This window comes from Emydura macquarii, unplaced genomic scaffold, assembly GCF_026122565.2.
Source record: "Emydura macquarii macquarii isolate MOO-44397 ecotype Brisbane River unplaced genomic scaffold, CSIRO-AGI_Emac_v2 contig_3506, whole genome shotgun sequence".
Lineage (NCBI taxonomy): Eukaryota > Metazoa > Chordata > Testudines > Chelidae > Emydura > Emydura macquarii.
The window spans coordinates 8,954,668-8,971,631 of NW_027133643.1; the positions used below are offsets into that span (position 1 = coordinate 8,954,668).

A 16,964-nucleotide genomic window follows, 5' to 3' on the forward strand; every position below is an offset into this window, starting at 1 on the left:
ATATTATATCATAGCAGTGTCTAGATCCCCAGATTGGGAATCAAGGCCTATTGTGCCCCAACGGGCCCAGACTGTACTCTTATTTGCAGCTTCTACTAAAAGAACAGAAATGAACACATCAACAAAGTATCATAGTAGATGGGAATTTTCAGCATTTTTTTGAAGTACCCTTCATGTAATAAATGATAGAAGGGCTAATACCAGTCCAGTCCATATCTAACAGCTTTCCCCACCTCACACAATTATTTTTATTGGAATAAGAAATGCCTTATACTACACATCAAATTATGTGCTGTAGAGTGAGGTCTGAGGATTTAGTCCTATATAGTGCATGTAAGTCTCTAAAGCACTGTCAGTTTCCATTGACTTCAATGGGAGGAGGAGTCAATGAGTGCTTCTCAGGTGGTGGTCAACAACACCTTGGAAGGCAGAGGGTGCTGAGAACCTTCAGCACTTTGAAGGATCAAGCCTTTCATGATCATGCTTTACTGCATAAAAATCCAATGATTTTCTGTCTAAATTTCACTTTATCTAACCCCCCCGTCCAAAAACCCAATATGTTCTGTCTCATTATTGCACACCTGCCCATCTATAGACCTCCCAACAGCTCCGATTTTGGGGGGATAATCTCCCTTTGCCTCCAGAACCTCCTGTCCCTGTTGAAGTAGAACATTCCCCACATTCAGGGCCACCAGGGAGGGAGCAGTTTGCCCTGCCCCCCACCCCCTTGTTTCAAAGGACCCCATAGCATAGGGGTCATGGGGTCACAATGCCTCTCAGGTTTCGCCCATGATCCCCTCCATCTCCATTGGGGCAGACAGGCCAAACCTGAACGTCATTGCATCCTTCTTAAGCCACTTAAAATGTGGGGAAGTGTGCATTACGAGTATTCTTTGATAACATAGCAGACAATCCTTCACCATGTTTCTTTTACCAACACTCGCAAGTGGCCAAGGATAAAGGTTTAATTTAATCGGCAGACAATATTTCATCATTTGATGATTTACTAAGAGAAATCATCGGAAAAAAGCCCCTCACTAACAGAAGTTTATGCTAACCAGTAGCTACCATCTTTATTCAACAATTTTAGTTAACACTATAGCCTGCTAGATCTTTAAAACTCTTATCTAATCCATTTAATAGTGTTAAATATTTGGGGTAACCATAATACCCCAGCAGTCCATAACTCAGCTAAAGGACCACACCGCAATATTAAAAAAACCCAGTTGATTGTTTCTGGAATTTTATAATTATTTTGTTTATTGTTTTGACTTTGCAATATAAAGAAATCTCAAGATTCCACTACATAATGCAATGCTTCTGGTGTCTGTTGCTAATTATGCAGGCCTCCATCATCAAGGACAGGTGGGGGTTAGACTAGATGACCCTTGTGGTCCTTCCTGACCCTGTTGTTCTATGATTCAGAGCTACACACAACTGACTGGTTGCTTTCTATTTCTCACACCCTCTTGCTGGAGATTTTTTTAAAATTTAGCAGATGGTATTTTAGAAGTTGTAAATAAGAGGGTTATCCTCCAAAAATGTCCAATGCCAGTTAACAGACACAAAACCTCGCAAGGATGACATCAGGACTATTTTGGGGGTGCTACAGAAGTGGAACACTTTATAGTCACGAATTCAATGTATGTTGTTATCATTATCCCAGACTGTAATGATAATCCACCTCCCTCCCCATCTCCCAGCTTCAGATTTTCTAATAGTTTGGAGGACATGCACCATTTGAATTAGAATCAAGAAGGATCCTTTCTTTGTTTGCTCCCTTGTTATTTTGTTTTGGGTAAACAAAATGCATTTTTTATTTCTGAACTCAACAGACTTAATACATTTAAGAGGAACTTTACCCCACGCTGAAGAGCAGTGCAAATGGCTCTGCTGACCTGGCCAATCTCCTTGAACTAATTCAGTAACTTGCAAATAGCAATAGAGTTTGTTTGCTTTTAAAAGGAGAGGACCAGTAGCAAGGCGGACGGCTGAGGCAGGCGACACCCGCACTACAGCATGCAGCAAACCATCTCCTCAGCCCCGCATCCCACTGACGGTCCGCCTGCAGAAAGGACTTGCACATTGCATACAGATATACCCCGCTCCTCTTCCCGGTGGTGCTGGGGACTGCAGCATGAACCTCCTCCCGGCCCCAGCTCGAGATGAACCCTAGAGCTCACGTAGTCGCGTTGAAGGGAGATCCGGGAGCTGTTATTGGCCGAGCCTGGACCCCGTGTATGCAGCAGCCTCCTCCTTGCGCGTCCGTGGTTCCTATGCAAATGTGCAGCGATTGCGGAAATAAACAAGGGGTGAGGGTGGGGGGAGGGGGAAGAGTGAGGCTGCCGAATCGATCGCAACTTCTGCAAAGTCTGACACAATCCAAAGCACACAAGGCAAAGCCAGAGAGAGAGAGAGAGAGAGAGAATCTGAGAACCCAGCCAGCCCGGCTTGGAAGGCTTTCAAAAAAGAGGAGAGAGAGAGAGAGAGAGAGAGAGATTGCCTTGCAAATCCTTCTGATTTGGGAGTAAAGTTAAAAAAGAAAAGAAACCAAACCAGCAGCCTGCCATTGGCTCCAGCTTTTGTTATCTTCCGGGTTTTCAACGGTTCCAAGTTTATTTTAGATATTAAAAAAAAACAGTTGAAAAAAAAGTGTCAACAAATGAAGCCACTCGTCTCAGCCTTGTAAAGTTTCTCACGTACTCTTTATACCTTGCAATGGTACGTGGCGCATCTTAAACTTTCTATTTCCGTGTTTTTTTCTGAAACAAATATACTGTATGTAACATGCTACTTGAATGGCTATTATACTGCCGGTGCATTCATTGTGATTTGCTGCTACAATAATGGCTAGTTGAATGTATTTCTGTGTATGTGTTCAGGAGATAGCAACTATGTGGCTGGGGTTTGTGTATATGCACTAGAGTTTTTTTTTTTTTCTTTCTTTCTTTCCCCTCAGGGATTTGAGAAAACCGCTGAGCTTGACAGATTCCCCCTCCCCCCCCCCCCTTCTCTCCTAGTGCTTGCTCGGTTCCAAAAAGGAAAAAAAAATGTACGTCCTCGGGTCTGCAAAAAGACGTCTGGCATCGGCAGCCAACCGAGCACAAAAGGAAGTGTCTAGACGTTCGCGTGTAATTGACAAACGCATTGTCTAATCCATGTTGCAAAGCTCCATGATGGACGAGAGCGCGGTCCAATGAGAGCGCAGCCGGGGTGTTGCAGCGTTCGAAATAGCCCCAAAGGGGCGGGGTGCTGAGAGTGGGTTAGGTTGCTCTCCCCCCCCCAAAGTTCTCTCTCTCCGTTCAGCAGGGGCCCGCGTAGTTTCAAGCTGTCAAACCTGCAGCAAACTTCCGGATTTGGCAAAGCACCAAAAAAAAAAAAAAAAAAAAACAGGGGTGGGGGAGGGGAAGATCCTGCTAGTTTAGCAAAATGCTGCGTTCGGGTGCTTTAAACACCCGGTGCTGGTGCTGTGTAAAATAGATCAAAGGCATGCCAGGGTGACCGGGCCGCCCCTCCCCCACCCCGTTGACCTGTTTGCAAAAGGAAACGCGGCCCGTGTTTTTTAGGGGGAGTCGCGCAGGTTCCCCCCCGCCCGCTCCTTAGGTCCCGGTGTCCGTGTGCGCGGGGGGCGCTGGCTCATTGGAAAGTTTAGCCGGCCGCAGATGTCTCCGCAGGTTAAAAAACGGAGCCGAACCGTCGGGCGGTTTTCGGAAGGGCTCTGGAAGAACAGCCGTGCTCCTGCCCTCGGCGTGTTCCTCCTTTGTATGCCTGTGTATGGTTTGCTTAACCCCTTCGTGGCTGGGGGGGGGGGGGCGGACGGGCACGCACTGCGGGCTGCTTGGGGATTTCTCCACGGGCGACAGGCAGATGTTTCCGAAAGTTTGTGCGTGTGCGCGTGCGTGGGGTGGCGTGGGAAGACGGAGCGGAAGCTCCCCGCCGGAGTGCAAGGAACCCGGGACGGATGGGTTGGTATGTTTCTTCCTGTGACTAGGCTTCCCTGTGCGGAAGGTGAGAGTGTGGGAGCTCGGGAGCTCGCTCCCTTGGAGGCAGGCCCACCGCCCCTGGATAGAAGTCCCTGACACAAGTCCAGTGGAAACCTACTCCAACAGCTTGTCTTGGAGACAGTCGCTGGCAGGCACGGACTCAAAATATCCGTCTCCTATTTCCGTTGAGCAATGTAGATCCTTAGTCCGGTGTGAAAGGGAACTGGAAATAGCCCGGGTCCTTGGGAAATAGCTCCCCAGGAGTTTATCCCCAAGTCTTAAGGCAGATCTTGGAGTCACAACGTTCATTAATTGCACTTGGTTGTGTACAAACCGCCTTTAAAGGGTCGGTGGTCGTGACCCGAGCCATTTATTTTGTTAATAGCCAGTGTTTTATTCCCAGGAAGCGGCTCATCATAACCAAGGGGCAACAAAGCTGGCAAGAAAAAAAACAACAACAAACTTTCCCCACAAAGTAATTGGCAAAGAAATTGTTGTTTTAACAAGTCAAGAAAGTGTCTGGGGAGGGGGAGGGTGGGAATGCTCCGTATTACCCGAGTTCTGACTTCAGTGCGCATTGGACGCTACGGTCTAAACCACACTAACATGGTCTCCCCGTTAAGTACCTCCGAAATAAAAGGTAGTTCAGATGTACGTATAAGTGAACTCGGATTGACGTAATGTATATATCTAAGAGGATTTCACTAAGGCTGGCAAGGTAAAGTTTCTGCAAATAAAACATTGTAAATGCAATGCCGGGCACGGTGCCAAAAAGACTACGGATAGCAGGGCTCATGGCAGAAGTCTTTCTCTCTCGTTTTAAACAGACGTCCCATTGCAAGGCAGCCTCTTGCACTTGCAAAATAAATGATCGAAGTTCCCATTTCCAGAGTCTCCTTCCCAACAGCTGATCCCCCCAGGTTTGCTTTCGTGCCCGGCTTATTTGGTTTCGTCTTAGTTTGCTTTAGCTCTGCTTCCCCGCCCCCACTCCCTCGTGCCCTTTTAATACCTTTATATGTCACCAGGACTTTGATTTGTTAGGATATTCCTGTTGGAACTTTCACTGGGCGAGAGGAGGTTCCCTGTGGAAAGCTTCCCCTCTCCTCTACCTTTGCTGTATGCTCGTGATCCCAGAGTGTCTCGGTCTGGAGTCCAGGCGTGCACATTGTCTGTTGGATTCGAGAAAGCGGATGTGTGAAGGAAGGGGTTTGGTGCTGAACTTGGATGCAGCCTCTGCCTAGAGGGCGCAAACAATCGTCACGTCCAAAAGTCTTCCGAAGGGCGCCAAAAGTTACTTAAGATAATATTGCTAACCACGAAAAGCTGGAAATCGTGGAGCAAGGCTGCCTGTTACATCAAAAGGACTTTTAGGGGCCCGATCCCTCATTCCTCGCCAACCTAGGGTTCCAGATGAGTTCATTATCCTGGAGTTCATGGGAGTTTGTAATTGGGTTGGACAGGGAATGCAGCATAGCGCCCCAGAATGGAAAGTACCCCCACTGGGTCCCTTTATTCTTCAAATGGGTTTTTTTTAATATATATAAAATAGATCTTACTGTGTTTTACTAAAAAGTTTTCCTCCTTTTTGCTGCAGGGCTTTACAAAAAAGGCAAATGTAACTTTGTAGCTATATATTTTTTTTTAAAAAAGTTGTAATCGGTTTTAGAAGGGAGTTTTTTCCCTGTGTAAAAAGGCATGCTTTGGTGAATATTTGCTCACATGTCTCAGCTCACATGTCTTGCTGTCAGCCAGAAAGTTCTATCGAGGAAACTTGCAGAGCAATGAAGTGATATATGGCAGCAAATATTTAGCTGGAAGTGTTTCTTGTCATTATTGGACTAACAGATACAGACCACTTTTTTTTTTTTTTAAATCAAAGGAAAGCACTGAGTGAAAACAGCTCATTTTTCAGTTAGTCCAGGACATCTCCGGTTAAAGAAAGGCTTGTAGAGAAGAACTTCCATCAAACACCCCCCTGGGAAAGACCAATGATCTCTTTTTTTCAGTCAGCAAACTTAGAGGGAACAGAAATGAAAATGTCTCCAGTTTTAGAAAGAGAATTTTGGGGACTTTTCTTACACAGGTTTTCTGACGGTGCCTTTTCTTTTAACTTCTCTGGGCAAAGGGATTAAAACCCCTTGTTTCTAAAAGGGTTCACACGTTTTGAAATACCGTACCTACATCTCCCAGCCACAGGCTGCATGCGGTGTGTCTTGTGGCGTCTCCTTTCCTTTTGGGGGTTTCATGAATGGTGGTGGATATGTGGCTGCAGGCTGCTGCTCGTTGGGAAGAGGAAGAGGAGAAGGAGTGCTCCATGCAGGAGATATATTGATGTTAGACTCAATAAAAGAGAGAAGCTAGCTGACTGGAAACTTTCCAAACCCAAAAAACCAAACCCTTCCTGGTGCCAAAACTGTGCGATACAGCCTAACTAAATGACAGGAGACTCGCTTCTATTTTAAGTGCTTTACTTTTTACTGGGGGTTGGGGGGGGGGGTGGAAGCCGGGTGAATGCAGAGCACACACGACGTTGTGTCTGTTTAGTAAAATAAGCCCCCCTTGCCATGAAGTGTTTTAGTTAACATGGCAATCACGTGCCGAGTATTAGAGATATTTGGAAAGTTTTGAACAAATCCCGCTCCAACCCCCCCCCCTCCTCCTGCAGGGGACTTAACTTTAAAAGACCTTCCAGTTGTTAAAACATTGATGGTCCTGAACCTGATTAACATGGGTAGATCTTCCTTTGAAAAAAGAAGCCTTCGCGGACTTTACCCACTCCAGGGACGTAACTCATTAGCCTCCACAGTTAAGGAAAAAAGAAATCTGTGATGCTTCCATGTGCAAATCATTTTATTGTATTTTGTAAAAGCGTTGAGACCCCCGCTAATGAACTCGCTGCCTGCAAACAAAGTTTGAGTTGACAAGGTGCAATGGAAGATAAACCCACTCTTCAGGGGCGCAGCTGCCCCCCCCCCCCCCAAAAAAAAAATGTCCCCAGACTTTTGCATCTGTGGAGCTACAGACAGATGCCGCAGTACGGAGGACAGACAACCGGCAGCACTGTAAAAAACAAACAAACCACCCAACCACAACCCAACCACACAGGCGCTTTCCTGATGAAATCGGGGAAGTTCCTCCAGCCCTTGTGGGCGATCTCCTTGATAGCCTTTGAAAGGAGTGAGGAGCGGGGTGGGGGTGGGGAGAGCGCAGTGGAAAAGTAGTTTTGTTTGCTCAAGCACATCCTGTGTAGCCTATAGCCGCCCGTGAGTCCTGCCTGGAACTGCTCCTGACTGCGTTACCCAGTAATGCACTGAGAGCGGGGATCGGGGATAGGGAGGGCTGGCCGAGCGGAGCACGGCAGCCCCTCTCCCCTCCCCTCCCTCCCCCGGGCAAGGCAGCGAGCGAGCTGCTGGCTGCTGCTTTCGGTGCGGTGCAGAGCGGAGCAGGAGCAGGAGGCGCGCGCTGGCAGGTTCCCGGGGAGCCGGGGCTCGCTGCTGGAAGCTGGGGGTGGGTGGGAAGTGTGCGCTATGCCTTTAACGCCTGAGTACAGTAGACATGTATAGTGTGTAGTGTAGGGAAAGTCTAGGCGGGGTTAAAGTTCAGCTCATGGAGCTGCTCTGCTCAGCGCTGGCTGCAGTTTAGCAGAGTTGGAAATGTGAAAGCAAGAAGCAGGCTCGGTTCTCCCCCCCTCTTTCTCTCTCTCCCTTTCTCTCTCTCTTTTTCTCTCTCTCTCCCTTTCTCTCTCTCACTCTCTCTCTCACACACACACACACACACCTCCAAACCACAAAAAAAAACCCCACAGCAGTCATGTATTCTCCTCTCTGTCTCACCCAGGTAAGCAGCTGTTTGGATGCATTTGGGGCTGGTTTTGTTGGGTGGTGTGTGTGTGTGTGTGTGCGCGCGCTCGGAGGGGGTGTGTGTGCGGGAAGGGGGGGGGGAGAAATACAGCTTTAAGAAAGTAACTTTCTTTCCATTAGGTTGCATTCCTCTTCTTGCACGGCCATTTGTGTAGGCACATGGCTAATGGCGCCTACTTATTAATGGTTTAATTAATATTGTTGGTGGGGAGTTTTCTGCTCATATGCAATTTTTTTTTGGGGGGGGGGTGTGCACGTGTTTAGTAGGGTTGCAGCCCATGACATGCTTGGTCATCTGCAATCAATACTCACTGTTTGTGCTTCCGATGCGAGTAATGCATGAAAAAATATATAGCTGTTTCTTAGGGTTATTTTTAACGTAGCATTAAAAACTGCTGCATTTGCTATTTTAGGACGTAAGGTATTGCATAGTCTGCATTGATTTCCCTCCCTAAAGTCCACACTTTTGTTTATAGGCGTATGGTTGGTAGATGCGGTTAAGGTTTGCCTATGAGTATCTCTGTACGTTGCCCCTGCCTAGACCTATAGCTATGGACATTTCACCTACGCACAGATCTGCAGTTGTATACATTGCCCTGATCTGTAGCCCTACATATATACAACACACATTGCGCCCATGCATGGACGTATAGCTGCACGCACTGCACTCCTGCCTAGAGCCTCAGCTGTACATATATTGCACTCGTGCACAGATCTGTATCTCCGTAAGCACTGCAGCCGTGCATGGCTCTATACGTTACCCAGCCCATGCCCAGAGCTGTAGATGCAGCCACGGTCAAGAACGTCTAGGTCTGTCTTGCGCCTGTAAATGTGCTGCGTGGCCGCGCGTTGTCACTTTCTCGGGTGTCACTTCGGGGGGCGGGGGGGGAAGTTTGGATTGCAAGTTCAGGCAGGGGTTTCCACAGAGTTGCTCGGGCCCTCTTCGTGCGGCAAAGTTGCCTCTGTGTTATTTAAAGAAAAAAAACCCCAAACCTATTATTTCAAATGCCTTTCCCCTCCACCTACTCCCTCCCCCCCGCTGCATTGCCCGGGATCTCTGGAGTTGAAGCTCGTGTGCTGACGCCCAGCCCTAGACTTGCCCTCCATTCCGGACGGTCTCTTCCTTTCACAGCTGCTGCTCTAACTCCTGCTGTTCCAGCTACGCTCATTGCTCAGGACTTCGAGCAACTTTTCTTCCCAACTCTTTACCTCCTCGGGCAAAGGATTGAGGTTTTGCCGCTCCAGATCCTGTGGCGGCATTTTTCATATCTGTTTGCACTATTAAAAGGCATAAAGCTGAAGTGAGATGTGATTTTTGTTCTCTCCAAAGCTTCCCCTCCCTTCCATATAGCTCTGTAATCCTGTCTGGGATTTAGATGCCTTTTAGTCTGACTATTATTCATAAGGATGATAGTTTCTATTTAGTTCCAATTAAGTACTCGCTTCCCTCCCTTTTAATCCAGGTTATTGCACAGACATTAAATTGCTCACCTTCAATTAGCAGGAGATAATAGTTTGAACTAGGAAATACTTTGTGGCAGACTCAAACCTGAGATTATTTCCTCCTATATGGGATCCTGAGTGCATTATTCCTATTATTTTATATTTATGTATAATATAATATAATATAATTAATATATTTAAAGAGAACCTCTTAAATTAATTTTTCTGGAGAACTACTGACTCGGGTCATGGGAACGGATAGCTCTTAGAAGTAGCCTGAATAGCTTTAGAAGTTTTATTTTTCATTCCATAAATCGATGGATTTGTGATTATATTATCCAAAGTGACTAGGTTGGAACTTTACCATGGTAGTAATCTTACAGTTGATTATAAGCAGAAGATAGATATAGTGAAATACGCTTGTGAGCTGCAGGGAAATGTGGGGGTTCAAATACTGTTCAAATAAACTTTCTGGTCAAAGTTTATGCCAGTTATTAATGCAACTGGTAAAATACCTATTATCTGTTGTTTCACCTACAGGATGAATGGTAATAACATAACTTTCATAGAAGCAGCCATACACTGTCTTCCTTTCAAACTGCACACATGTAATCCTGTTTTACTAGGCCCAGTGGGACATTAGGAAGACGTAAGATAAATTTGGGATATTTTAACATACTGAATATTGTATCATTCTGTTGCAAAATTCTAGCATTCTTGTTGCATATTTGGAAAAGTAGTTTAGGGATTCAAAAGCCCTCTTTACAAACACCACACTGAGAACGGAACAGTTATGTGGTTCTATCATTTTACGTAGAAAACGTACGCTAAATCATTAATAAGGGCTTAAGTAGTTTTATTTTTTTCATGTTGTAACACATGTCAGAATTAATATAATTTTTTTTATGTATACAAGTTTTGAAATAAGTGCTTTTTAAAGTTTTGGCTCAGTTTTAGAGGGGAAACCATAGAAAATGGATTTTAAAAAATGGTCATAAAGCACATCAATCCAAGAAATGCAACTGAAATGTCATGACTATGTACTTGATACAGAGTTTTATATCATCTATAAGAAAAATATATACACTGCATTTGTTTCACTTCCCTGCTGTATATCCAGAAAATATTTTGGGCACACACGTATCTCTCTTTATCGATTTATGGGCAAACATTTTGATGAACATGATTGTAGAAATCTTACCTTTGCTATATCTAATTTACTTTAAAAAACATCCATGTAAATATATTGTTTAAAATAATTACTTTAAAGCGTTACATTATTTCTTTTTAACTCTGATCTGGATTTTCATACTTTTTTGTCTATAGATTTTACAGGTTTTTTTAAGAGTATGTGAGAATTTTTATATACATATAGTTCTGAGGCCCAGCTTTTAGATACAGAATGCTCTTTGAAGCACTATATGGACAAACTGTGAGAAAGTTTTATGATAAAACTTACTTTTTATTACGGTCTTTTGAAAAAAATACATGAAACACATTTGTGGTGCCTTTTATTTTTTAATGTCATCTTTAATTGTTAAAGGAGATGATAATGCCTTTAAACTAAACTTTTGAAATATTTTTTAAATTTAACCTAAGAAAAGGCAAAATAATCCTATTTTCTTTAAATATTTACATTTTGCTATGATCATGTGGTCAAACCTGCACATTTATGAATGCTTACTCTTGCATTGCTACATTTCAGAAAGTTTATTTGATATTATAACATTGAAACAAATAACTCTATTATGCAGAATAAAATATCAACTTTGGTTGGTTGAGTAGTGGATTCCTTTATCCCAGTTCATTTTTTACTAATACCTTGTCACTGAGATTTAGGTAGGTTGATTTTACAGGGGAATATATTTATGAAGACAGTTTGAAATGTTGGGTGAGTTAGTCTGTCAGTCTTCTGTTCTTGACTTAACCTTTTTGCTTAGTACCTCATTTTGAAAAATCGCATTGGACTATTTATGTGATTATGTTATGTATGTATGTGTGTAAGTGTATATATGTGTGTGTGTGTATATATGTATATGGTGTAGTGTGCAGTCGTTTAATTTAATACAGACAATCGCTTAAAATTATATCGTGGTCTTTAGGCCACATAATGGTTCTGAGCTTTTTTAAAGTGAACCCTTTCTTGTTCCTTTCCCTCCGCCTCTCTTTCAGGTTCTCTGTAGCTCATCTTTAAGACAGACTAAAGGAGCTGTATTTTGGATAGTATCCAGCCTAGGTCCAAAAAAGTCACGAGCATATGAGATCATTCAATAAGAAGTATTGTTGAAAGCAGAAAGTTAAATATTTCTGGATGAACTAAGATCTATTTAGAATTTATTAATGCTTAGAACAATCCCCCGCTTCAATGTAGGTCTTTTCAGCAAATTGTGTATATACCTTAGCAGATAAACTTTGACTTTGCAGAAGGCCTTTTCTCACTCTTGGCTCTTCTAAAATAGGGAGGGACGGGGGGAAAGAACAAAAGAACATTAAAGATCAGAAGTGTGTTTTTATTATTTTTAATAGCTGGTAATGACTGGCAGCTTCTACCTTTTTTTCTTCTAAAGCAATTTTTCATTTATGAAAGTGCAGCTACACGTGTTATGATTGCTGCCTTCTCTTACTTTTTGAATCTACTGACAGAAAGCTAACAGCAATTTTTCTTTTACTTTACTGAAATTTAAAACCCAGGACATTCTCCAAGAGAGGGGAAAAAAGTGTCACTCACCAAAGTAATTTATTGTATTTCACATATATTTTAGTAATCATTCATATTTGTAATGATTCCTGCATTGTCGTGTTGTATTGAAATATCTGTCTTTCATTTTCTGTAGTTTCTAACAATCTCCATTTTTTTCTGAAATAAATGATCTAATACTGTTTACTGATTTGAATATTTACATTTTAGGATCCATATAGAATACTTGCAATTAAGCCATTTAGAAAGCTAATACAAGGTCTTGGATTGTGACAGGATTTTGCTAATAGAATGTTCCTATCACTGATTTCTTGGTTTTGCCTGTATTTGTTTGAGCAGAAAATCCTATTTAAAAACATAAGCGATTGGAGCTATAGAATATTTTAGCAGTGTTATTTTAAGGATATGAAATGATTTTGGTACGTGACATTACTCAACATGTGAATGTAAAAGAAGAAATTCAGTTAAACTGAAAAAAAAACCCTGTCACCTTGCAAGAATGGACATAAATTAGTTTAACATGCTGTAGGAAGCTTTCTGCAGTTTCATATTTTTCCCCCCCGCAGGGCCCAATCCTGCAAATGGGAGTAACTTCACTCATGGGAACAATCCCATCAACCTCATGGGTGAAGTTAGACCCTTGCATGCATGTTTGCAGAATTGGGTCCTTAAAGTGTACATGCTTTTCTATAGGTAGTATAACATACTGTAATTGAATTACTCAGAGAAAAATAACAAGCACAATTCTAATGAATTATAACATGTTTTGATCTCCCTGTATGATATATGTAGTACTTTTAGGTATGTTTATTTAAAAAAAAATGAAATATATGGATTTTTCTTGCAACATATTTATTCAAGTTCAAGGAACTTTTTAATACTGATTATTTCTGTCTCAAATAAGAAGGGTGAACTTAAAATATTGTTACTAAAGGCAAGCAATGTCTTCAGGAGGAAAAAAGTATTATAAATGTGGTAAATCCTTTTAAGATATATTAACAAAAATAAAACAAAATATATTAACAAAAATAAATAGTTTTTTGAGTTTGGAACATGGTGACGATGCCTAGATTTTGTGTCTTCATATTTTACATGTAAGCTTCCCTCTCTTTTTTTTTTTTTTTAAATAGAAGGCAGTCAGAACGTGTCTTGTGTCCGTGGCCCAAAATCAGATTTATTATTTTTGGTAGGCTACATATAAACTAAACAGTTTTTTTTTTTAAATTATAAAGGTAAAGTTTTCTAAGTTTTTAATACTGTTTACAGTTAGGCATGCTGGAGAAATTTGCAAATTAGTTACATGATTTGCTTTCTAATGGTACAGTAAACGTAAGGATTAGAAGCGTGTTGTATTGTATTATAAAATCACGTATACTGAAATTTTATCACACTGCAGCTTGCCATTTCCAAATACGTCTTAGGGAAAGTTTTACTGTATTTCAGACTCCCCCATACAAACATTGATTGGCATTCAAATGTTTAGAATTTGCCAAATTGGCGGGCATATGCTGGCTACACCACAAGCATGGGGTCAGGGAGAGAGCAAAGTAAGAGATGCGTTCTTTGAAATTGGATTAAGGTCACTACACTCATGTATTTTTAAGCTTTTAATTTATTTTATTTTTTATTGATTTTAAGTTTCAGGACTGAGTCTAATAGTTATAGAATCTTCCTCACACTTACATGTTTTTTAGTTGTTCTCTACCCTTTGTGTCAGTGGTGTCGTATTCTTTTGGCGGATATACTATTGAGAAAGAGTATGCATATATATATAGTATGTGTGTGGCTGTGTATATATATATACAATGTATGCGTTTATGTGTGTGTGTGATTATGTAGGTGCTTATGTTTTCGTCACTGTGTAGTACACACACATTGTCATGACTTAATTCTCACTTCTAGTGAATGTTAATTGCTCGTGTGTTAAAGTAGTATTTTAAGGAAATATTTTGAACTCTGTGTCTGATTTGTTTGTGTTTTCATGACATCAATATATTCTTTACCATTTTTCCAGGATGAATTTCATCCCTTCATTGAAGCACTTCTGCCTCACGTCCGAGCATTTGCATACACGTGGTTCAACCTGCAGGCCCGAAAACGAAAATACTTCAAAAAACATGAAAAACGCATGTCAAAAGAGGAAGAGAGAGCAGTGAAGGACGAATTGCTAAGTGAAAAACCTGAGGTCAAACAAAAATGGGCATCCAGACTTCTGGCAAAGCTACGGAAAGACATCAGGCCTGAGTACCGAGAGGATTTTGTTCTCACAGTCACAGGAAAAAAGCCTCCATGTTGTGTTCTTTCCAATCCAGACCAGAAGGGCAAGATGAGAAGAATTGACTGCCTACGCCAGGCAGATAAGGTCTGGAGGTTGGACCTTGTTATGGTGATTTTATTTAAAGGTATTCCGCTCGAAAGTACTGATGGCGAGCGCCTTGTAAAGTCCCCACAGTGCTCTAACCCAGGGCTGTGCGTACAGCCACATCATATAGGAGTTTCTGTTAAGGAACTCGATTTATATTTGGCATACTTTGTGCACGCAGCAGGTAAGTGCATTTATGCAAAGTTGTCCAACTTTCTGTATATCTACAGTCCTCTGCTGTACCATCTAAGTTGAGTGTCATGACCAGTCAGAGACCACAGCAGTCAGTTTGAACTTGTTTGAACTTGGGAGAATACTTGCCACATCATTGTGGTTGGCAGCATGGTTTTAACTCCAGTTCCAGGCCAGACCAGTAGGAGAGTCTACACCAATATACTCTGGTTGCGAATGCACAGGAGTTCTCACACTTTCTGTTGCCTTTAAGAAGCAGTAGTGTCAAGATATGTTGGTTTTCAGGGGCATGCACAAGGGGGGCAAGCGGGCACCCTCCCAATAATCGTCAGGGGCACAGAACTTCTCCTGCCCAGGACTGCGGGAGAAAGGAAGAATGAGTTTCTGCTGGGGTGGGATGGAAGAGCAAGCTTCTGTCGGTGTCCAGGGAAGGTGGGGGGCAAAGTGAACTCCTCCCGGCGGGGAAGGGCGGGCATAGAATATGCCCATCCAAAATGGGTCAAATTTAAATTCCTGTGCACAGCCCTGTTAGTTTTCTAATACTATATGCCATCAAATGTTTGGCATATCTAAACTGCTTTCAGAAGTGGCCGACATTAATATTAGCATAGGAAATGTTAAAGGCCGTTTTTTCTAGAGTCCTGTTTAAAATGGACCTTATTTTAATATTGATGAGAGAAAGATGGTAGCTGAACCTCTTTTTAAACTGGCTTCGTATGTGTGTTGTGTTATATAAAGAACAAATTCAGGGAAGTAGAAGTGTCAAAAGCCGGATGGTAGTAAGGTCCAATTCACGAGCTGGTGAGTTCTTCAGCTCGTATGGAGGTGGGTGATGGGTGAAGGTGCTCAGCACCTTGCAGGATTGGTCCCAGAGAGAAAAGCAAAGAAATTGCACAAATATGTAAATGTAACAGTGCAGTGTGGATTGTGACTAAAATAAATGCCTGTCTTATCAAATGGGAAAAATAAGGTCAGTGTTAAAAATGTAACTAGCATATAATAAATGAATACACTTAGAATCTGATTGATACTAAGAACTGACAGCTTGTTTAGCAATATTGCATTCAGGAGAGCGGAAATGCATTTACATGTCATGAAATTCGCAATCTTGTTTGTGACTCCAATGCAAACTATACCCTGCCTGTGAATATTAGTATATTCAGAGGGGACCTAATAGGTCAACTGGATAAAATAATATACTGTTTCATTTCTTTTCAATCATTTTGTTTCAGACAAAGTTGCTGTGTATGAAATGTTAGGCTCTCGTTTTCGGAGCTTGTTGACTCTTCATCTATATGTACTAGTTTCGCTGGATTTCATTCACAGTAGTAATTTAAGCCGGGGGTTGGAGAGAGTTGAAAAGGGGGAACCAAGAGAAGTCAGTGGAATCTTATAATTAGAAGCTTAATTATATTATTATAATAATATAAATCTTGCTAAAATAAGAGAATATATCTATTATCTAGCATTCTTTGGGGTGATACATAGAGTGCTGACTATCCAAAAGTTGTCTGCAATAAATCAATATTCGTTGCTATACATAATCTCAGTTCAGTAACTTTATTGATATACACAATGGTTAAAAGGAACCTTTGGATATCATTGTGGTATTTTACATATTTAAGCTGTGAAACTTTGTAATTAGATGTGATTTGATCAATCACACTTCACATTTCTGGAGAAAGAAATGTAGGCAAATATTACAGGAAGAGTGATTTATTTACTACGTGGTATGGTGAAATGGGAATTACCGATTCACACAGACTTACATTTAGCATTAGTATTGTTTAGTCAGTGTTATGTTTCATGAATTAAATGTAGGCTTCTTAAAAGCACCGTAAATTGTCAGCAGAAACCAGTGACCTTCTACCTTAAAACCCTGAATACACTTTATCGTTTTTGTCTGTCGTTCTGTATAGGTCTAGATAGAATACGGTTGCGAGACAGAGAAAGACAAGCAGTTAAACGAAGATCATATGTAATATAAGGAGGCTTAAAGTGATAGTTTTTTCCATTATGGCAGTCACATATTAGATATTTAAAGCGTGTAATAATATTTTGATTAGTGGCATATCACCTTATCCATAGGACAGTGGTAATCAGTGGCACTGATAGTGAACCCTTCTTTATTTCTGTGTTCATCAAAAATAGATCACAGTTGCATTTACTGTTCTTTGGACTAAACCTTTGTCACAGGAACTTAAACATTAGATTTAATCTTTCTTTATTTACATTTACAGCCTCCTTTTAAACCGTAAACCTCTCACTCTAACTATACAATTTAATATTTGACCTATTGTTTACTGATTGCATATATTACATCATACTGTTATTGCAGTAGTTTGTGCTAGGATGTTTGTTAGTAAATCTAATCATAAAGTGGGACAAAATGGTTGTAAAATGATATTTACGAAGTGTGCAGTGTA

The 16,964-nt window shown here is 41.6% G+C and overlaps 1 protein-coding gene across 7 annotated transcripts in view; it reads left to right on the plus strand.

The window, feature by feature from the left end:
- Positions 1-2,483: 2,483 nt before the first annotated feature.
- NFIA (nuclear factor I A) overlaps positions 2,484-16,964 on the plus strand; it is a 300,076-nt gene continuing 285,595 nt past the window's right edge. For 4 of the 7 annotated variants that reach the window (XM_067535615.1, XM_067535617.1, XM_067535618.1 and 1 more), the window contains exons 1-2: positions 7,488-7,820; positions 13,999-14,530. In XM_067535615.1, the coding sequence (XP_067391716.1) occupies positions 7,794-7,820; positions 13,999-14,530 (559 nt within the window). In that variant the 5' untranslated portion in view covers positions 7,488-7,793. Of the gene's footprint in view, positions 2,722-7,487; positions 7,821-11,122; positions 11,178-13,998; positions 14,531-16,964 lie in introns of those variants that run through there. The other 3 variants (XM_067535616.1, XM_067535621.1, XM_067535620.1) reach the window with 3 other exon arrangements.